This window comes from Lemur catta, chromosome X, assembly GCF_020740605.2.
Source record: "Lemur catta isolate mLemCat1 chromosome X, mLemCat1.pri, whole genome shotgun sequence".
Lineage (NCBI taxonomy): Eukaryota > Metazoa > Chordata > Mammalia > Primates > Lemuridae > Lemur > Lemur catta.
Genome location: NC_059155.1, coordinates 24,540,700 through 24,564,775, shown reverse-complemented (window position 1 = coordinate 24,564,775; position 24,076 = coordinate 24,540,700). Strand labels below are relative to the sequence as shown.

Below are 24,076 nucleotides of genomic sequence, written 5' to 3'. Positions count from 1 at the left end.
AGAAGCCCCATCCATACCCTGGTGGCCCCAATGTCTGTTCTTGAAATCCATTTTGTTCTTCATCCACTGTTGATTGGAAAGGGACCTTAGATGGGAGCACCCCAAGGCAGAGGGCTGTAGCATGTAGCTAACACTCCACCAAGCACTGTCTTTCCTCAAGGCATCCCAGCGGTCTTTCAGGCAGGGTTGTGGGCAACCAGGAAAATAGCTGCCCCTCTCAAGGGAAGACATCAGCAGAGGAAGAGAAAAGCCCTGCCTGTACTTGTGTGAGGCCACTTTTCCTGAACTTTGCCACTGCCCATTTGTCTCACCTGGGACTGAGATGCGCAGTTTGGTTACTCAAGACCTTTCATGAAAGTCTCTTTCACATCGCCCCCACAAATACAAAAATGGATCTAGATGTTACTTAATTGGTTTTACCAAGGCCATGCTACATGCAAGGCAAAGACATTTTTGATCTAATCTGTATCCCAAATTATGCTTTCTCCTGTCTTATAATCAAACTCACCAAAAAGGATTATGTGTGCGCCAGATAATAACATATAAGTCTAGCTCCTAACACATACTACACAATAACTATTTGTCTTATGAATTAAGTAAAATTCATCAAAGTTGCTATCATCTGTACAATTTAACATTACAATCCCCTGAATTCTTCCAAGTTAATTCCTTGTCCCAATGAAAAAATTCAATCCTAATGAAACTATTTTACTCTCCCCTTTCCCCCTAATGTGTGCCAAAGCATCTTTTCTTCCCTGACTTCCTCTCACTCTTCTTGGCTTCAGCCAGTGGGGGTCTAAGGTGTGGGTACTTCAGAATCTAGGTGTTATTTCTTTTCAGTCTTGAGAGATCTTCTAGTGGGACAGGTTCAGCTTCTTCAGCAACAAGCAAGTTTGGTGGGGCTGACACACAAAAACAAAACTTCACCTGTGAAACTTGCAAAAAGCAGGCCAAGCGCAGTGGTTCACACCTGTTGTCCTAGCACTCTGGGAGGCCAAGGCAGGAAGATCACTTGAGCTCAGGAGTTTGAGAACACCCTGAGCAAGAGTGAGACCCTGTCTCTACTAAAATTAGAAAAAATTAGCCAGGCGTGGTGGCAAATGCCTGTAGCCCTAGCTGCTAGGGAGGCTGAGGCAGGAGGATTGCTTGAGCCCAGGAGTTTGAGGTTGCTGTGAGCTAGGCTGACACCACACCACTCTAGCCCGTCAACAGAGAGAGACTATCTCCAAAAATAAATAAATAAATAAGTAAAAAATGAAACTGAAAAAAACCAACTGAACACTGTAGTGGTGTTCCTAAAATTCAACACAGCTTATAACTCTAAAATCACAAACAAATACAACGTATTTTCAGGAAAAGGAGGTTAAGAAGAAAACAGAAGGAAGTGGGGAAAAAAGAAGGCTTCATGACTTCAGCTTCTTCAGGGTGTCAATCAATTAGCAGCAGCTATCTGGAATCCATCACCTGCCAAACTGAAATGCAATTAGAAATCCCCTAAAGAGCGATTGTGATACCCAAAAGTAGTCCCTCTTTGTTCAAGTAAATGAATAAAAGAATGTAAATATACACATATTTGTTTGTGTGTGTACCCACAATGATAAAAAGGTGTTAATTTGGGTACTAGGATAATTGATTATTTAATTTTCTCTATGGTAATTTTGGTTTCAAATTTTCTATGAAGTAAATAAGTTACTTTTTGATCTGAAATCTTAGAAAACTGGTTTCTCTTTGGGGTGTTTCCATTCTTACTTACCTTCCTGAAATTAGCGAGTTTGTCCCGGGTTAACACCTCCACTCTCAACTGGCGTAAAGGCTTTCTTGCATTTATAGCAGGCTTTGCGCCATGAATAATTCATGGATTTACAGCATGGGCAGACCCAATTCACTGGACTGCAGCCTGGGGCAGGCTTTTCCTGTTGCTGGGATTCTGAGGCTTTTTTCCCTTTTGGTTTCTTGGCCTTCTGCCCCTGAGGCTGCTGTTTGTTTGGACTTTCTCTTACACGGTGGCACGGGCTATCTCCCAGGGGTGTCACCTGGGGCCTCTCCAGACCTCCTTCTGGGCTGTGGCTCTTGCTAAACCCCAGGGGTGCCATTTCCTGGGCCCCCCCTGGATTGTCTTCCTGGCTGTAGCTTCTGATGCCTCCCCGGGAGATAGTCCCCTGAGGCCCTTTTGGACCTTCTAGCTGGCTGTGGCTTCTCTTCTTCAGGGGGACAGTCTTCTGGGACCTCTCTGGGCCCTCTTCCTGGCTATGGCTTCTGTTGTCCCCTGGGAGGACAGTCTTCTGGGGCCTCTCTGGACCTTCTTCCTGGTTTTGGCTTTCTCTATCCCCCAGGGGACCCATCCCCTGGGGTCCTTCTGGACCTTCTTCATGGCTGTAGCTTCTGCTGTCCCCCAGTGAGGCCACCCCCGAGGGCCTCTCTGCATTATCTTGGTTCTGCTGCCCAGCACTCCCGAGAAGGGACATTGCCTGGGACCCTCCTGGATCTTCTCCCTGGCTGCGGTTCCCACTGTTGCCCAGGACGGGTGTCCCCTGGGGCCTCTGCGAACTTTCCTCCTGGATGTGGCTTCTGCTGTCTCCTAGGGGGACTGACCCCTGTTGGATCGCAGAACCTTGTTCCTCGATATAGCCTCTCTGGTACCATAGAGGAGCCATTTCCTCCTGGGATCTCACTGCAGGCCAAGGACCAGGTGGATAGATCCCCACAGGAGGCATCTGAAATGGGACTACCGCGCCTTCTGCTTCCGTGACTACTGCAGGTGGTGGAGGCGGCAACAATGGGAATCCCATTGGGAACGGTGCCTGGGGCGGTAATGGGTGTGGCCCTGGCATTGGCAGAGGGGCTTGTATGGCCTGGGCCCACGGACGTGGGGGTCCTGGCACATAAAGCACACCCGTCGGGGGTGGCATCTGGGCCTCAAAATACAGCCCGCCCTGTGCCCCTGCGGCCACCATGTCTCCCTGCTGGGCTGCATTCAGAGGACACGCTGCAGCCCCATGCTGCTCGGCTCCCCTCACAGGCATTATGTCAAGGGCCTGGGGGGTGGCCTGGCCCCCCGACCTCTGAACCTGGAGCAGCCTTCCTCGCAGCATTTCACACTCATTTACGGCCTGCTGCAGGGCGGCCCGTGTGAAGTGCAGCTGCGTAGCCGCATCCTCACACTGCCCGCGCAGCCGCTGTACCTCAGACTCCATAGTCCAGGAAGCGAACTCGAGCTCCTCTACCTGGTCCTGCAGCCGCCGGATCCGGCGCGCCTGCTGCTCCTCCTGCCTGGCCGCCGCTCGCACGCTCAGGGCCAGCGCGCTCCAGCCACAGGCCCGTTTAAGGGTGCGCGGCACCTGGGGGTCGGCCACGACGGCCCGAAGCCGGTCCTCTACCTCACTCCAGGGTCGCGAGCGGAAGGCCACGTAGAAGTCTGGGCTGCCACCGTTCATGAGGACTTCATTGTTGATGAACTTGATCACCTCATTGTGCCGGAACCCGCTGGCGTGGTCCCCGAACTCCACCGCCATGGCCGCCGCTGCCTCGTCGAGCAACCGCCTCACGGAGCCTTGGCGCCGCCTACCCCGGCCAGCCGGGGAGGGGCCGTGCCCGCCAAGCGGTCGGCCCTTCGCCTCCTGCTCAGGCCTACTTCCGTCCCTGCCCAGTCCTGGCCTCCTGCCTCCCTCACTCCCTCCTTCTCCTCACAGAAAGCGAAGCCGCTCTCCCTCCGCGCACCAACCTCCTTCAGGCGACGGCGAGACACGTCACAAAGAGGAGCTGAGTCATGCCGCAAGGCCTGCTGGGACCAGCCTCCCCCAGCACAGCGACCTCTACTGGAGCACGGGCTCGGCGGCTGCGCTGGGGCTTGTAGTGAGCCCACAGCAACTTTGTTTCCAAGAGCCTGGGAAGGACGATACCCAGTGTTGTGGAATAAATTCCTGGCTAGCTGACAGATTTGGATAGGTGCATGCATAGGAGCTTCTCTTGTCTCAGCTCCATCTCCCATACTCTTAGTTACTACTTCAAACCTTCCATAGGGTCAGTCATATTGTCTGCACACTTCCCTCCTCATTAGAGCAGATGAATTTCGAGTACCTGTCATCAAGAAAATCGAGAGACTGAGCCATGAAGTCCCTGAACTCTTTGAGTAAATTCATTCCCATCTTTATTTGGTTAACCCTGATCTCAGAGGGTGTCCTTTTCTTCTTTTAGACTAAATACTCTGCCCCTGATGGAAATCTTCCATAACAGAAATACTAAAGGAAGTCCTCCAGGTGACACTAGACAGTAACTAGAATCCAAATAAAAGAAATAAAGCACATGTAAAGGAAACTATATAGGTAAATACAAAAGATAATGTATTTTTGGCTTATAACTCCTTTTTTAAATATATGGTTTAAAATACAGTTGCATAAAATATAAATCTGTGTTTTATTTTTTTTATGTGTGAAGAATTTATTTGAAACAAAGTTTAAGGGTACAAAGCAAAAGTACATTTCCCTTTTTTTATTTTTTTATTTCAGCTTATTATGGGAGTACAACTATATAAGTAATGTACATTGTCCTTGCCCCACCCAAGTCAGAGCATCAAGCATCTCCACCACCCAGACAGTGAGCACCGCACCCATTAGGTGTGTACATACCTATCCCTTCCTCCCCACTCCCATCTGCCTGACAACCCAATGAATCTTATTACTATATGTGCACTTAAGTGTTGATCAGTTAAAACCAATTTGATGGTGAGTACATGTGGTGGTGCTTGTTTTTCCATTCTTGGGATACTTCACTTAGTAGAATGAGTTCTACCTATATCCAGGATAATACAAGACGTGGTAGAACACCATTGTTTCTTATAGCTGAATAGTACTCCATGGTATATATAAACCACATTTTATTAATCCACTCATGGGCTCTTGGGTTGTTTCAACATCTCTGCAATTGTGAATAGTGCTGCTATAAACATTCAAGTGCAGATGTCTTTTTTTTTCCTCTCTTTTACTTTTTTTTTTTTTTGAGACAGAGTCTCATTCTGTTGCCTAGGCTAGACTGCCATGGCATCAGCCTAGCTCATAGCAACCTCAAACTCCTGGGCTTAAGCGATCCTACTGCCTCAGCCTCCCGAGTAGCTGGGACTACAGGCATGCGCCACCATACCCAGCTAATTTTTTCTATATATATTTTTAGTTGGTCAGATAATTTCTTTCTATTTTTAGTAGAGATGGGGTCTCGCTCTTGCTCAGGCTGGTCTCAAACTGCTGACCTTGAGTGATCCTCCCACCTCGGCCTCCCAGTGTGCTAGGATTACAGGCGTGAGCCACTGCACCCAGCCTCAGATGTCTTTTCTATAGAATGCCTTTTTTATTTTTTCTGTTGACACAGAGTCTCGTCTGTTTCCTGGGCTAGACTGCTATGGCGTCAGCCTAGCTCACAGCAACCTCAAACTCCTGGGCTCAAGCAATCCTTCTGCCTCAGCCTCCCATGTAGCTGGGACTACAGGCATGCACCACCATGCCCAGCTAATTTTTTCTATGTATTTTTAGTTGTCTGGTTAACTTCTTTCCATTTTTTTTAGTAGAGATGGGGTCTTGCTCTTGCTCAGGCTGGTCTCGAACTCCTGACCTCAAGCGATCCTCCCGCCTTGGCCTCCCAGAGTGCTAGGATTACAGGTGTGAGCCACCACGCCCAGCCTATAGAATGTCTTTTGTTCTTTTGGGTAGATGCCCAGTAATGGGATTTCTGGATCAAATGGTAGTTGTACCTCTTTGAGGTATCTCCATACTGCTTTCCAGAGAGGTTGTACTATTTTGCAGTACCACCAGAAATGTATGAGTGTTCCTGTCTCTCTGCATCCGTGCCAACATTTATTGTTTTGGGACTTTTTGATAAAGGCCATTCTCACTGAAGATAAGTGATATCTCATTGTGGCTTTGATTTGCATTTCCCTGATGATTAGAGATGTTGAGTATTTTTCATGTGTTTGTTAGCCATTAGTCTATCTTCTTTTGAGAAGTTTCTGTTCCTGTCCTTTGCCCACTGTTTGATAGGGTTGTTTGATTTTTTTTCTTGCTGATTTTCCTGAGTTCTATACAGATTCTAGTTATCAACCCTTTATCACATGTGTAACATGCGAATAATTTCTCCCATTCTGTAAGTTGTCTGCTCTCATAACAGTTTCCTTGGCTGTGCAGAAGCTTTTTAATTTGAACAGGTCCCATTTATTTATTTTTGTTGTAGCTGTGATTGCCTTTGGGGTCTTCTTCATAAATTATTTGCCTCGGCCAATATCTATGAGAGTTTTTCCAACATTTTCTTCTAGAATTCTTATAGTTTCATGCCTTAGGTTTATGTCTATTATCCACTGTGAGTTGATTTTTGTGAGAGGTGAAAGGTGTGGATCCTGTTTCTGCCTTCTACATGTGGCTATCCAGTTTTTCCAGCACCATTTATTGAATAAGGATTCTTTTCCCCAGTGTGTGTTTTTATCCGCTTTGTCAAAGATTAGATGGCTATATGAGGATGGTTTTGTATCTGGGTTCTCAGTTCTGTTCCATTGGTCTGTCTCTGTTCTTGTGCCAATACCATGCTGTTTTAGTTACTATAGCCTTGTAGCATAGCTTGAAGTCTGGTAAATTGATGCCTCACAATTTATTCTTTTTGCTTAAGATTGCTTTTGCTATACAGGGTGTTCTCTGGTTCCATACGAAACGTAGAATTATTTTTTCTATATCTGTAAAAAATGATGTTGGTATTTTAATAGGGCTTGCATTGAATCTATAGATCACTTTGGGCAGTATAGACATTTTAACAGTGTTGATTCTGCCGACCCACGAGCATTGTATGGTTTTCTACCTGTTTATATCCTCTGCTATTTCCTTCCTCAGTGTTTCACAGTTCTCCCTGTAGAGGTCTTTTACCTCCTTAGTTAAATATATTCCTAGGTACTTTATTTTCTTCATCGCTATTGTGAAAAGTATTGAGTCTTTGATTTTGTTCTCAGTTTGACTATTGTTGGCATATAGGAATGCTACTGATTTCTGTACATTGATTTTGTAACCTGAGACTTTGCTGAATTTGTTTATCAATTCCAGTAGTCTCATGGCAGAATCTTTGGAGTTTTCTAGATATAAGATCATATCATCAGCAAAGAGAGACAGTTAGACCTCTTCTGACCCCATTTGTATTCCCTTTATTTGCTTCTCTTATCTGATTGCTCTGTCTAGGACTTCCAGCAGTATGTTAAATAGAAGCGGAGATAGATTGCAACCTTGTCTGGTTCCAGTTCTAAGTGGGAATGCTTTCAATATTTTCCCATTCAGTATGATGTTGGCTGTGGGTTTGTTATATATGGCTTGTATCACTTTTAGGTAAGTCCTATCTATGCCTATTTTGTTAAGTGTTCTTATCATAAAAGGGCATTGAGTTTGTTGCATCCTTTCCTGGTTTTGGTGTCAGGGTGATGTTGGCTTCATAAAATGTGTTGGGGAGGATTCCTTCCTTCTTGATGTTGAGGAATAATTTCTGCAGGATAGGCACCAGTTCTTCTGTGAAGGTCTGATAAAATTCAGGTGTAAAACCATCTAGTCTGGGACTTTTTTTTGTTGGAAGATATTTTACTGCTGCTTCAATTTTGTTACTTGATATTGGTCTATTCAGGAATTCTATTTCTTCCCAATTGAGCCTAGGGAGGTTGTGTGTTTCTAAGAATTTGTCCCTTTCCTTCATGTTTTCAAATTTATGTGCATATAGATTTTTATAGCATTCTGAGATGGTATTTTGTATTTCCATATCCGTTGTAATTTCTCCTTTTTCAATCCTGATGGAACTTATTAGAGTCCTTTCTTTTCTGCTTCTGGTTAATCTAGCACGAGGCATGTCAATTTTGTTTATCTTTTCAAGGAACCAACTTTTTGTTTCATTAATCTTCTATATAGTTCTTTTATTGTTGATTTCATTTAGTTCTGCTCTGATCTTGGTTATTTCTTTTCTTCTGCTGGGTTTGGGATTGGTTTGCTCCTCCTTTTCCAGTTCCTTGAGACAATCATTAGATTGTTGATTTGTAATCTTTCTGTCTTTTGGATGTAGGCATTTATGGCTATGCATTTTCCTGTCATAACTGCTTTAGCTGTATCCCATAGATTTTTGATAACTTGTATCTCCTTTATCATTTAGTTCAAGGAATCTTTTGATTTCCATCTTAATTCCCTCCTTGATCTGACTATTATTCAGACTATTGACTAGGTTGTTTAGCTTCCATGACTTTATGTATAGATGAGTGTTTCTATTGGAGTTAATTTCTAATTTTATTCCACTGTAGTCTGAGAAGAATCATGGTATAATTTTTATTTTTTTAAATTTGTTGAGACATGTTTTTTGACCTAACATGTGATCATTCTCAGGATATGTCCCATGAGCTGATGAGAAGAATGTGTATTTGGTGGTTTGGGGGTAGAATGTTCTGTAAATGTCTGTTAGGCCCATAGATTCTAGACTTCTATTTAAGTCCCAACCACCTACCTTAAGGAATTAGAAAAAGAGGATAAAACTAAACTCAAAGCAAGCAGAAGAAAGAAAATGATAAAGATTAGATTAGAAATAAACAAAATGTAGAAGACAAAAGCATTTTATAAAAAGATTAATGAAAACAAAAGTTGGTTCTTTGAAAGGGTCAACAGAATTGATAAACCTTTAGATAGATTATTGAAGAAAAACAGATTCAAATTAATAAAATTTGGAATAAAAGTGGAACATTTACTACTGAACTTACAGAAATAAAAAGAATCATAAAAGAATACTATGAACATATATATGCCAACAAATTAGGTTCTTAGATGAAATGAACAAATTCCTAGAAACCCAAACTACCAAAACTAAAGAAGAAATGGAAAATCTGAACATACCTTTAAAAAGTAAAGATATTGAATGAGTAATCATCACAAACTTCTCAACATGGAAAAGCCCAGAATCAGATGGCTTCACTGGTATTCACCAAAGAATTAACCACATATTTACCAAATATTTACTGAAGAATTAACAGAAATCCTTCTCAAACTCTTCTAAAAATATAAGACAAGGGAAGACTTTCCAACTCATTCTATGAATCTGGTATTACGCTGATATCAAAGCCAAACAAAGACATCCCAAGAAAAGAAAAATATAGACCAATATTTCTTATAAACATAAATGCAAAAATCCTCAACAAAATACTACCAAACCAAGTCCAGCAGCATACTAAAAGGATTATAAAACCTAACCAAATTGGATTTATCTCAGGAATATAAGAATAGTTCAACATATAAAAATTAATCAATGTAATACAGTATATTACTAGAATGAATGGGGGGGAACTACATAATCATCTAATAGATACAGAAAATGCATTTGACAAAATTAAATACCATTTGATGAGCAAAAAAACCTCAAGAAACTAGAAATAAAAAGGAATTTCCAGAACCTGATAAAGAGCATTTATGAAAAACGCACAGCTGACACTACATACAATGGTGAAAGACTAAAAACCTCCCTCCTAAGATCCGGAACAAACAAGAATGCCATTTTAATCATTGCTATTCAACATTGTCCTGGTACTTCTAGCCAAAGCAATTATGCAAGAAAAAGAAATAAAAGACATCCAAATTAGAAAGGAATAAGTAAAACTATCTCTATTTGTAAAGGATATGATTCCATATATAGAAAATCCCAAAGTATCCATAAGAAAGCTACTAAAGCTAAGAAATTCAGCAAAGTGGCAGGGTATACACAATACACAAAATCAGTGGCATTTCTGTGCACCAGGAAGAAACAATTCTGTTTCCAGAAAACTGAGAAAATAATTCCATTTATAATAGCATCTCCCCCCAAAATAAAATACTTAAGAATAAATTTAATGAAAGACATAAAAGACTTACACACTGAAAATTATAAAACATTACTGAAAGTAGTTAAAGAAAACCTAAAGAAATAGAAAGATAGCACATGTTCATGGATTGGAAGACTTCATATTTTAAAGATGTCAATACTCTCATAGTGATCTAGAGTCAATGCAATACCTATCAAAGTCCCAATAGCCTTTTTTTGCAGAAATATAAAAGCTGATCCTAAAATTACATGGAATTGCAAGGGACCCTGATTAGCCAAAACAATCTTTTTAAAAAAAGCACAAAGTTGGAAGATGCACACTTCCTGATTTCAAAACTTAATAGAAGCCTGGAATATCTGAGAGGTACTGGCATAAGGATCAATAGGATAGAATTGAAAGTCCAAAAATAAACCTATGCCTCTATAGTAAAATGATGTTCAACAAAGGTGCCAAGAACATTCAACAGGGAAGGAATAGTCTCTTCAACAAATGATTCTAGAATAACTGGATATCCACATTTGAACAAGTGAAAGTAGACCATTACCTCCATATATACCCAAAAATTAAGTCAAAATTGTTTTATTTGTCGTTGCTGCTTGTTTGGGGCTATTGTTGTTTTAGTTACTTTCCTAAGTGATTTTTGTACAGATTCTATTTGTAGTATGTGGCCACTGAAGTCTATGTTCTGTTAGCTTAGGGGCCAGCCACCATGCATTGACAACATTTCCATAAACATCTGGAGCCCAAAAATACGTTTTTAAAAGTAGAAAGAACTTTTAAAACTCTCCCACTCTTTGAAGATTGGCTCTGTTTTAGGACTCTCCTTCAATGCTTCATTTATAATGCTGCCTTTGCGTTTACTTCCTACTTGTACAGAACCCGAAAGTCAATTAGAGGTAGAAGCTTAGGGTTTTCTCAGGCTTTTCCTGAGCATGTGTCCAGTCTGGAGCATGTACATAGCCCTCTTAATTCCCTAATTTACATGGGAAATTTTAAAAGCCCTCATTCTCCCACATATCTCCTTTCCCACTCTCTTTCTTTCCAGGCTTTTTGGTGTATCTGTTGCTTGTCCTGACTGTTGTCCTTTGCTCCAGGCTGCTACAGCCAATACTTTTGCCTTTAAATGCTTTTGGCAAATGCCACCTGGGAAGCCACCCCAGCCCTGCAAATGCTGAGTCAGGTGGGCAAAACAAAGGCAAGCCTTTGCACTAGTCCTTCAGGTAGCTGCTAGACAGATTGAAACACACAACCACAATTCTTTGAGAAAAAGGTCCATATTGCCCTTCCAGCACTTGGTACAGGCTGCTGTCCTTCATGGCCGCCTCTGATCTAGTGTGTGGGGAATGGTAGGCAGATAATTTAAAACACCAGAGAGTTCCCTTACTGCAATGCAGCAGCTTTCTTCATTAAGCTTTCCCCTGGTGGTTGTAAGCTTTTGACTGGATTCCAAAGTTCTAGAAAAGTTTATTCTGACAGTTATGCCAGCTCGTTATTTGCTTTTATGGAGGTATAGAGCCCTGGCATTCCCTACTCTGTCATTTCTGGTATAAAGAAAGTTATCATAACCAAATATCATCAATATCTCAAATAAGATTAATTTCATCTGCTTGTTAGCTATAACTCAACCTTCCACCTTAAACACCACCACCTCCAAGAAGCTTTTCCTGACCATTCCACCACCAATACTAATATTAGTTTATTATTCTTCTTTCTTACCAACTAGACTTAGTCCCTTGAGAGCAGAGATTGTGTCCTTTCATCTCTGGATCCCTAGAATCTAACGTAGTTCCTATTACACATAGTGTGTATAAATGCCAAAAGGAGGGAACAAAGGAATAATGGAAGATGAGGGGAAAGAAAGAAAGAGAAACAGAGACTATTCCATAAGTTCTATGATCTTGGTTAAAATTCAGACAGAAACCTATAAGGGCATATCCTTGTCATGTTTTCAATCCAAAAAAAAGTAATTTTTTAAAGACACACATCCCTAAAGAAAAAAATTCACTGTATCCAAACTGATGCATCTATCTTTAAGGAAAGTGCTTTCATATACTGTTAAACTTTGTAACAACTTCAAACTATTTCCAAATTCACGTAACAACACTTCATCAATGCCAAGATGTTTTAAAATGATTAAGTTTAAAATACTTTTGGCCTTTGAGCCCTTTATGGAATCAATTTCCACTACATTGAAACAGGAAGGTGAAATATAATGGCCTATAAAATGAGATTTAAAAGGTAAACTGACTGATTTATCAATTTTGATTAAACAATGATAATGTCATAAATACCACCACACTTTACTCTGCAGGTGTGCAAGTTTGCAAAGTGTGAATGTATGTTTACAAGAGAGTAGAACAATTCAATTGCATAAATTAATCAATCTGAGAAACCACATTAAAAACATAGCTAATTTTTACATGATTTTCAGTAAGTTCATATACTTTCAATTTTAGTATAACCTCTGTCACAAAGCCTTCATAACAACTTTAAATGATAATCATTGATGATAAAGGAAGGAAAATAACATTTTAAAGTTCATCATATTAGTATGTATCTACGCTTGTGTAGATTTAATCTCCCAGGAATCAAAGGTGGTAAATAGAATAGAGAAAAGGCATATACAGTAAATATAAGCTATATATGCTGAGTACTGAGGAACAGTTTTCATATTATAAAGGAAAATTTACACCTTTTATTACATATGCTTTCTTTTCCTGTACTTAGCACCCACAGTGACCTCTTCAACATAGCTACCCAACAGATGCCATAAGAAAAGAGAGGAGGCAGGTAAGCAGTTAATCTCAGAAAGACTAGAGTCACATTCCTTGAATTTTTTTTCCATGTGAGCAGAATACATGGGCAGAAGCCCATAGCTAATAATCAACATAAGTGTGAGCACAGCTGAAAACAATGTCACATTGTAAGCAAATATAGCTTAAAATCAATTTCATCAGACCCATATTGACAACATGCATAGTTATTATTGTGCATATGGTAAAACTAGATATAAAAACCAAGCAGACATAAATTTGTTTTCTATGGGTTTTTGTATTTCCTTTCTCCTTGTTAGTTCTCCAGCATCTGTAAGTAATATCACTATTGAACCTTTTCACTGAAACCATTCATAAATTTAAGTCTTCTTAACTCCAACCTCACCACACACACTTATATAATCTCTTATGTCTGCTCACTTGCCATGGAGCCCTGGAGGACTCAAGGAAGTGGGGAATCTGAGACATTAAGTTCTAGTCAACTAACTGGTTGGCAAGTCATGCTTGGATCACTACACTTGGAAGAGGGCACAGGCACATGAGTCATCAGCCCAGTGCAGTAGTGTGAAACAAAGCAGAATGGATGCTGAATCCCCATGGATCTGAGAGTCTTAAAGTTGGGGCACAAGGTAGGAGGTTGAAACAGAAGGGAAAGCACCAAGTAGATTGCAGACTGGGGAGCAGCTAGATACCTTAGGACAAGCATAGACTGACTGGTACAAAAAAACTGGGGGCACAGCCCTTAAGACAAAACACTAGGCCCTAATTGGAGGAAATTGACAAGTCCCTCACCTTAGCAATTCTTAAAAATAGCCTATCAATAGTGTCACCTCAAAAAACGCATTTATATTATTGATATAAATATATTGATACTAGAGTATAAAATGACCACTACCCTTGTTTTGATCTAATGGAAGGAGGGATACTTTTGAGGGCACTGGATATTTGAAGGCCAATAGGTTATTTTTGATGATTGAATAAACAGGAAGAGGTGAATTCAGCTTCTATTTTACACTGGTGAGGGTATACCAACAAGTCCACCCCCATGCCACCACACAGCCTGTTTTTGAAATGCCATTTAAGCTATCCTTGTGATTTTTCCATAACCCTTTTGAGCCTTGAACAGTGGCATGCAGACTGCTATTAGAACGATATAGGCAACAGGGAAAGCTGGTTAACCTTTACCAAAATTTTCCTAACCTGAGAAGGACAGGTCCATAAAGCCATTTATAGAAGAAATCATTTTTCCTTCCAGACTAGGCTCAAGGCTGAGAAGAGAGGATGGTAACTTCTTTACCAAGTCTGCCAGTGCCTGGGTTCCACACTCCATTATTATCCTGCTTTCCACAAGGCAGTGGCTAGGGAGACAGCAGTCCACTCATTGAGGGTGCTACCCCATTCTTTGGAAATCTGGGATTAGAACTTAGAAGAATCCAGATCACACAGATAAAGGCACTCATTACCCACAATCTTAATAAACATAAACCCACACACATATTAATGCTTCAGGGGAGACAGACCCTGCACCCAATAGAGCAGCACAATAAGAAAGCAACATACATTTCAACCCTTCTCTCTCCACCTTAGAGTACACTCAAAATTCTGTACTCTCAGCCGAGGGACTTCTGCTCTAAAGTACCGTACATCATCTCTCTGTAATGCACCTTTTTCCGCAGATGAATGAATGCTTTGGACACTTTTTTACTCATCACAATAACACCTGTAATTTAGGGAATGATTACTATGTGGTTATTATGCAAAAATGGTATCTATTACCTCATTTAATTTTCAAAACAACTCCATGTATTAAAGTTACAATTGGTACAGAGCAAGATGGCAGACTAGAAGCAGCCTGCACAAGCCACTCTCATAGAAAGGACTGAAAGTGGCAAGTAGATATTCACCTTCAGATTGATTGTCAAAGAGAGAGCATTAGGAATCAACAGCGAGGCAACAGGAGGCTCACAAAGTGAAGGAGAGGGGAGAGGTAACCCACTCCATGGGATCAGAGGTACACAGGAAAGTCGCCTGCATGTGGGGAGGGGACAGAGGAAAGAATCTGAGGGCTCCACACTTTCCCCCAGCATTGCAATCCAAGGTGCAGGAGAAACCCTCCACCATAGCAGCCCACTGGACCAACACAGAGAGCTGACTGGAGGCTGTTCGGCAGCATTGTTCCAGAGAGAAGGCACAGTAGGGACACACTGGCTTCCAAACCCTGGGTGCTGTCACTGGCATCATTTTGAAATCTCAGACTCAGAATGCTGTGTCTCCCTGGGAGTCAGATTCATGTTACCACTGCCTCATCATCCCTCCTAGATTGGGGAGGCAGTAGGGGGCCCAGGGGCTCTTCTATGTCCCATGGGCAGGTGCTGTAAGCCCCACCACCAAGGAGACCTGGGTGGAGTGAAATCTCAGGCATTGCATGCCAATCCCTGCCACTGCAGCCAGTCTGGGGCAGGGTAAGGCTCAAGCTGCCATGGGCCAATGATCACAACAGCACACAGACTTGGACAGGGCAGTGCTCAAGCTACTCTTAGACAAAGATAGCTGCCGCCCACATAACTGAGTGGGGTAGCACTCAAGCCACAGCAGGTGACAATTGCTGCTGCTGAAGGAAATAGGCGGGCGAATTACTCATTCTGCAGTGTGCCAACTGCCTGTGCCAACCACAAGGGAACAGTAAAACATGAGACACAGGAGACCAGCAGTGTTAAAGGCTCACAGTGCATCTGCCCCTCTCTTTCCAGGTCTATCTTCCAGAATAGGACTCAAGCGCACCATCCAGGGACCTCTCCTTCTTTGCACTCAGTTAAGAGAATTCCTAGCAGAGGAAAACAGATGCACCACAAACCTTTCTGTCTTGAGCTGAGAGAAAAGGTTTCAGATGAGAAGGAACCAGCATAAGAACACTGGCAACATGAAAAACAAGCTATTTTGACACCCCCAATATATCACAATAATTCTCCAGCAATAGACTCTAATGAAAAGGAAACTGTTGAAAAGTCAGATATGGAATTCAGAATATGGATGACAAGATCAATGAGATTGATGAGAAAGTTGAAAAACAACACAAAGAAACCAAAAAATAATAGTTCAGGACATACACTAAAAATCACTAAAGAGATAGATAATATAAGAGAAGATATAACAGAATATAAAGAAATGAAACAGTCATTTAGGGAATGTCAAAATACAGTAGAAAGTTTTAACAACACACTAGGCCAAGCAGAAGAAAGAATTTCAGAGTTGGAGACAAGGCTTACAAATTAACCCAGTCAGGTGAAGGTGTAGAAAAAATAATCAAGAATAAACAATCTCTCCGAGAAATATGGGACTATGTAAAGTGAATGAATATGACAATCATAGGTATCCCTGAGAAAGAAGAAAAAGCAAAAAGCATGGAAAACCTATTTGAGGGAATAATTGAGGAAAATTTCCCTGGTATCATTAGAGATTTAGATATCCAGATACAAGATGGTCATCAAACACCTGGAAGATTCACAGCAAGTAGACCATCACCAAGACACATAGTCATCAATCTGGTCAAAGTCAAAGTGAAAGAGAAAATTATGTAAGCTGTGGGAAGAAAGCATCAAGTCACTTACAAAGGAAACCCCTTCAGGCAAACAAGAATCTCATGAGCATTCTCCAACAGAATAACCACCAGCCAAGAATTTTGTATCCTGCAAGATTAAGTTCCATAAATGAAGGAAAAATAAAGTCTTTCCCAGAAAAGCAAACATAAAGGGAATCTGTCACCACTAGACCTGCCCTACAGGAAATGCTTAAAAGTGCTCTATACCTGGAACAGAACAATCAATACCCATCAGTGTAAAAACACCCAAAAGTTAAAGCTCACAGTTATTATAAAACAATAACACAAGGGAGAAAACAGAAGAACTAGGTAACAATCAACATGTTGAACAGAACAGTATCTCACATATCAATACTCTCATTGAATATAAATGGCCTTAATGCCCCACTTAAAAGATATAGATTGGGTGAATGGATTTTAAAAATACAACCCAAATATATGCTATCTCGAAGAAACCCATTTAACTCGCAAAGATTCTCATAGACTCAAGGTAAAGGGGTGGAAAAATATATTCCACACAAATGGAAACCAAAAGCGAGCAGGAGTAGCCATTCTCATATCAGATAAAATAATTTTTAAATCAACAATGCCAAAAAAGACAAAGATGGTCATTATATAATGATAAAGGGATCAGTTCAACAAGAAGATATAACATTCCTAAATATATATGCATCTAACACAGGAGCCCCCAGATTCATAAAACAAATTCTACTAGATCTAAGGAAAAAAATAAGCAGCAACATCATAATAGCTGGGGACTTAAACACTCCACTGACAGAACTAGACAGATTATTGAGGCAGAAAATCAACAAAGAAACACTAGACTTAAATGTGACTTAAGAACAAATGGACCTAACAGACATTTACAGAACATTCTACTCCAAAATTACAGAATATACATTCTTCTCATCAGCACATGGTACATTTTTGTTTTGTTTTGTTTTTATTTTTTTATTCTTATTTCAGCATATTGTGGAGGTACAAAAGTTTAGGTTATGTATATTGCCCTTGCCCCCCCCCCGAGTCAGAGCTTCAAATGTGTCTATCCCCTAGACAGTGCACATCGTACTCGTTATGTATGCATACACCCATCCCCTCCCCCACCCACATCTGCCCGATACCCGATCAATGTTATTCCTAAATGTGCTCTTAGGTGATGATCAGTGAAACCAATTTGATGGTGAAGAATTCAATTGTTTAAAAGAAAATGTTAATAAGAAAGCCTTGCTAGAGTTACATAGTTACATATATCAAGAAACACAGGACTTGGGCACAATGTAGATATAGTAAAATTTTAATAAAGTCTATGTATTAGTTAATAGAAATGTACCAATGTTAGTTTCTTAGTTTTTTACAAATGTAGTGTGATTACTTAAGATGTTCACATTTAGGGGAAGCTCGGTGAAGAGGATATGGGAACTCTCTGTACTATCTTTGCAACTTATCTACATGTTTAAATTTATTCCAAAATAAAAATTTTATTTAAAAAAAACATTTATTCATCATGTTGTTCAGAGAGAAAGTTTGTTCTGCCTGTGCTGTCAATTTTTCAAAGAAGTATGTTGAAATCTACCTCTATAATTGTGGATTTAATTCTCCTTGTAGTACTCTCAATGTTTGCTTTTATATTTTGAGGCTATGTTATTAGGAATATAAAAATTAATTGTTATATCTAATGAATCAAAACATTTCTATGAAGTTTCAAATGTAGTAATGATTTGATCTCTACTAATGATTTTTACCTTAAAGTCTATATTGTCTTAATAATAGTGAGCTTCCACTATTTTCACTTTTCCTTTATTTTTAATGTGGTAGTGCCTTACTGTGTTGTCAATCTTCAGTGCTTTTGAGAAGCTGTAATTAATAATATATCCAGCATTTTTAGTTGTTTTCAGTTGGAGAATTGGCCTGAATAAACTGGTTCACCATTACCAGAAGCCCTAAATGTAGATTGAAAGCAGCACCAGTACTCAAACTCTAACTCTTAGGGGAAAACAAAGTTATCCAAGATAAGCTGGGAAGGTCGCCAGGGAGAATTTACCCACACTGTATCAGAGCAGATAGAAGATCTGAGTAAAGCAGATTAAGCATGACCAAGTTAACTCTACAAAAATGAAAACAAATATCATGGAAAAAGAATGCAGAGTTTAAAAATAACATATCTCAAGGAACATATCTCAATTTCCAACAAGATTTTTATGCTATAAAGAACTTAACAGGAATATTAATTTAATATTCCAAGGGCTCAAGGACAGTCAATATAACAGAAAAAGTTGAAAAGGGAGATTGGAGAACTAAGAAAAGAAATTTAGAAACAAAACAGAACCATAACAGATCTATTTAATATATCATAAATAACAAGGGCCATAATAGACATAGCTGAAAATCAAATTAATGGCATGAAGTAAAACTTGAGATAACTATAGTAAATACAAAATTAACAACCATGAGACTAAAGCAATTAGAAAATAACATATGGAGGACAAAGAAGATCTAACACAAAGATGTTTGGTGCCTTGAAATAGAGATTCCCACTTAAGGAACAGAATGAGACTTGTCTTGTTTCAAGATAATGCAACAGGGAAAGAAAAGTCTTTTCTACAAATAATGCTGGAACAATACATGCCAAAGAATAAATTTGGACCCCCACCTCACACCATATACAAAACTAAACTTAAAGTGGATCAAAGGCCTAAACATAATAGTTATAGCTGTAAAACTCTTAAAGACAAGGTCCATTGGAGTAGGTAAAGATTTCACAACAGAATACAAAAAGCTGTCATCATAAAAGAAAATACTGATAAATTGGACTTTGGCCAAATTAATAAATTCTGTCCATCAAAAGAGGCCATTAAGAAAAGGAAAAGACAAGCTACTTATAATGGCATAATGACATAATGGTAGACTCATATATAGACTATAGAAAGAACTCTTGCAAATCAACAAGAAAAAGACTAATAGTTTTTTAAATGGCATTTCATAAAAGTACTTGAATAAGTACTTCACAAAAGAGGATAGCCAAATGGCCATTAAACATGTGAAAATGTGTTTAACATCTTTAGTCATCCAGGAAATGCAAGTCAAAACAACAAGAGACCACTAAACACCTATCAGAATGGCTAAAATTTAAAAGGCTGACTATACCAAGTGATAGCAAAGATGTGGAAAAACCAAAACTCTCATATATTGCTGAAGGGTGTGTAAATTAGTACAATCACTTCAGAAAACTATTTGACAATATCTTCTAAAGATTAGTATTAACCTACTCTCTGACTCAGCAATTCTACTTCTAGGTGCATACCCAAGATAATTGAGGACACATGCCCTTTAAAAAACATGCACAAGAATATTAATGTAGCTTTATTTATAATAGCCACAAACTGGAAACCAGTCAAATGTTCATCAATGCTAGAATAAACTGTGTGGTATATTCATGCAATGGAATATAAGCAGCAGCAATTTAAAAAGAACTACTGCCACACACAAAAAAACGTGGTTGAATCACACGTAATGTTAAGCAAAAGAAGAAAGACACAGAGTACTTTTGATATGATTCCATTTATATGACATTCAAAAACAGGCAAAACTAACATATGGTAATCGTCTTAGTCCGTTTATGCGACTGTAACAGAATGCCTGAGACTGGGTAATTTATAAATAATGTAAATTTATTTCTTACAATTCTGGAGGCTGGGAAGTCCAAGATCAAGGGGCCAGCATCTAATGAAGGCCTTCTTGGCTTGTGTCACAACATGGCAGAAGGCATTGCATGGCAAGAGAGAGCAAGAGATCAAACTCACAGCCTCTAGCCCTTTTATAATTGGCATTAATCCATTCATGAGGGTGGAGCCCTCATGACCTATAAACCTCCCATTAAGCCCCACCTCCAAATATGAGTGCCTTGGGGATTAATTTCCCAACACTTGCTTTTTAGGGGATACATTCAAATAGTAGCAGTAATTGAGATGGATTTAAAAAGTGATCATAAGCTTTTATGCAGCTCCTGCCATCAAAAGGTAGAGTTTATTCCCTATCCCTAAAATCTAGAATGGCCTTGTGACTTGTTTTGACCAATAGAATGCAGCAGGAATAACATTATACAACCTCTGGGCACTCTGCTGTTGCCCTCTTACTGCCCTGAGATCTTCATGTAAACCAGCACAGTCTACCCTCTTTGAGGATTAAACACTCATATGGAGAGAGAGGGGCCCAGCTAATAGCCAATACCAACCAGTAGACATATACATGAGATCATATTAGACCATCCAGCCTCAGTCAAGCTGCCAAATGACTGCAACCACATGAGTGACCCCAGGTGAGACCAGCAGAAGAATTGCCCAACTAAGCCAAGACTAAATTTCTGACCCATAGAATTATAAGCAAAACGAGAATTGTTATTTTAAGGTACCAAGTTTTGGAATGGCTTATAATAGATAACTGATATAGTGACAGAAGACAGAATAGTGGTTCCCTCTGGGGGATAGATAAAAGCCTTCTGAGATACTGTATATATTTCATATTTTGGTCTGAGTTTTGGTTACACAGGTATATATTTATGTAAAAATTCATCAAGCTGTATACAAGATTTGGGCATATTTTATATGTTATACCCCAATAATATGTTTTAAAGGCAAGGTTCAATTTATCTTAGTTCTGGGTTTGGTAGGCAAAATAATGGCCCCCAAAGATGTCCTAATCCTTGGAAACTACGAATATGTTAGGTTATATAAAAAGGGGAAATTAATATTGCAGATAAAATTAAGATAGTTAATCAGCAGATAAGGAGGCTATCCTGGATTATCCAGGTGGGCCCAATGTCCTTAAATGTAGGAACAGGAGGCAGAAGAGTAGAGTCAGAGGGAGATGTGACTACAGACACAGAGAAATGTAACATTACTGACTTTGAAGATGGAAGAAGGGGACCACAAGCTAAGGAATGCAAGTGGTCTCTAGAAGCTGGAAAAGGCAAGGAAATGGATCCTCCCCTAGAGGCAGCCCTGTCAATGCCTTGATTTTAGCCAATAAGACCCATTTCAAACTTCTGAATTACAGACCTGTAATAAAATTTATATCATTTTAAGCTACTTTGTGGTCATTTGTTACAGCAGCAACAGAAAATGAAAAAACAGTTACCGCAGCAAAGAAACCGACCTCAATGCATCTTGCTACACCTCTTACTGACCAGCAATTTCAGTTCACACCCAATTACTTCTGCAGGTATTACAGCAGCTCTAGAAAAGCCAGTGGTATACAGTTCCTTTGTGCACAGCCTCAAAAAAGCAAGACCACAATCTAAGACTAGCTCCATGTGTGTACAACCTGTGCAGTCACACAGAGACCTGTGTTTAGAAGGGCCTCACCCTTGACTTAATGCTCTACTATTTCTGTCTTGACATTCTTAATTTTTAAGGGGCCATGCATTTTCATTTAGCACTGGGTGCCACAAATTATCTTGTCAGTTCCACCACCAACCCCTTCCTTCCTCTTTACTCAGCACTAGGGCCAGCTCATCAGAGAGACCACTCTTTGTTGGTAACATTATTTTATGGAGCCTATTGTCCCTCCTGACATTTGGCCTTGAGAACGGCCACCCTATGTACCTTGATCAATCTCCCTAACTCCAAATCTCAGGACAAAGGGCTTGGAAGTTCCTCCCATGGACTTCTCACAGTGACTGGCCCACTCTGCTCCTCTCTCTGGACCTCTGCACATATGTCTGCTGAACATCTCCATAACTGAGATGACCTACTGAAGAAGACCTGCTCCAGGATGCCCTTCTGACTCTGGCTGTATAGACAGTAATTAAGGAGGACAAAAATAATTATCACTGATAGGACACCCCACTACATGTAGAACACTAGTACCTGGGGATATTAAGAAGTGTTACAAGAAAAAAGGAGTCATATAGTCAAGGAACTTTGTCAGTCTGAGTTTTAAAAATTAAATAGCTTTCTTTTCTGGGGGAATTATCAGCTTGCTTAATGTGCTAAAGGACATGTGACCCTCCAAGGTATGGTAGAGGGAGAACTTCATGAACTTATTTGACAAGGGATCTTTTTTCTCTTAGGGATATTATAGGACTATTTTTCCATAGCAATAGGTTTGAGGGATGCTCCCCTAAACAAATTAAACCCTTGCCAAGCCAACTGAGCCTTTAGTTTATCTCCTTTTCTGTGGAAATTTACATGAAAGTCAGCAAACACTTAGGACACTTTCTTTGTTGCTCTAATTCTTCCCTTTCTTTGCTCCTCTGCTCATATATACACTATATAGAAGGACATCAGCTTAGGGTAGCTATGTTTATTGGGTGGGAGGATGATGATGATTATGATGGCTAACATTTATCAAGTACTCATTCTGTGCCAACAAGCACTGTTCTAAGCACTTGTCACATACCATTTTATTTAATACTATGGACTACTTTAAAGAATACACTGCATTTTACACTTGATAAACCTCAATGGACACAGCTGATGATAAACTCAGCATTTTTGTTTTTTTTGTCACAGGTAGCAGCATTTCCAGTGGCACATCTCCACCCGAGAGATTATTGGAAATCCTTTCCTGTACATAAAACAAACCAAAACAATTTTTTTGTCTAAACCAACAGCGAACTACTGAGACCTTAATTGTAAACCTGTTGGGGGTGAAGTCAAAACACCAGGCGCTTTTTCCATTAAAATATACATCAATGAATGACCAACGATACTGTTCAAGAAAACAAAGATTTGTTCTGAAAGTGAGAGCTGACAACTCAGGTGAGCTGTGAAGCAAACGCTGGGGGAAATATGCCCTCAACCTCTGAAGTTATTCTCAGGTCATAAAATATTTCTGTGAACACATGTAGAGGATGTTCAACTAACAGAATATTGAACATGAAAAGGAGAACTCACTTGTTTTTTTCTCTTTCATATAAAAAGTAATAATAAAACCAATATGGTGGCTGTCACTCTCACAACGAATGACTTTGCGGCCCAAATTTCTTCAGGCTTCTCCAGCCTGTGGATACTATAAAGTGCTTTGATTAAATATAATCACCAAATTTTACCTGTTCTTGCATTAAATACATCCAAAACCCTGGCTTCTTCACTTAAGGGTTATGCAGAGTGTTTTTAAGAATTCCTGGAGAGTGGGTATCAACACAAACTCACCAGCTGTCAAATCAGCTACCATGTGGTTTCTGGCATTTCTTTCTTCTACTTCCACCTCCCCCTCCCCACTCTCTTAGCTGGACATCATGGCATCAGCCAGGCACCACTGTCCCTGCATTAAGCATCTCCTGCCATCTCCCAGCAGACTCCTTGATGTTTCACTAGCTAAAGCACTGAAGTCCAAAGATGTCAGATCTGTGTGGTGCCCTGCTGAAGAGTGGGGAATGAGGCTGCTTCTGCTTTACTGTCTTTTTCAATGAAAGGAGGAAGAATGGGTAGTATAAGTAAATGAAAGCCTCTTTCTTATTGGGAACATGCAGGTATCACTTTTCATCATCAGCTACCCAGTCTTCCATATAAATGGAGAGAAAAATTTGGGTGATTCTTTTTTCCTTAAACAGGAGTCTCCAACCTTTTTTGTGCCACGCACCCCTTTGACAATCTGGTGAACTCTATGGACCCTTTTTCAGAATCATGTTCTTAAATGAATAAAACAAAATATGTAGGATTACAAAACAAATTTACATTTAAATACAGTTATCAAACTATTTTTAGAATAAATTTTTTATAACATAGAAGCTTATCAACACATCAAATAAATGATCCAGATCTAGTGCCACAATAATTCAAAGTAGTGCATGAGTAAATAATATTTTGAAGCATCAGAAAAAACTGTAATATGATATGAAAATATCTGATTTCTATCCATGACAGA

The 24,076-nt window shown here is 39.9% G+C and overlaps 1 protein-coding gene across 1 annotated transcript; it reads right to left on the bottom strand.

The window, feature by feature from the left end:
* Nucleotides 1–1,763: 1,763 nt before the first annotated feature.
* On the bottom strand, nucleotides 1,764–3,512 carry TEX13D (TEX13 family member D). The gene has a single exon (XM_045537825.1). The coding sequence runs from the start codon at nucleotides 3,510–3,512 to the stop codon at nucleotides 1,764–1,766; it is 1,749 nt and encodes a 582-aa protein (XP_045393781.1).
* Nucleotides 3,513–24,076: the final 20,564 nt, after the last annotated feature.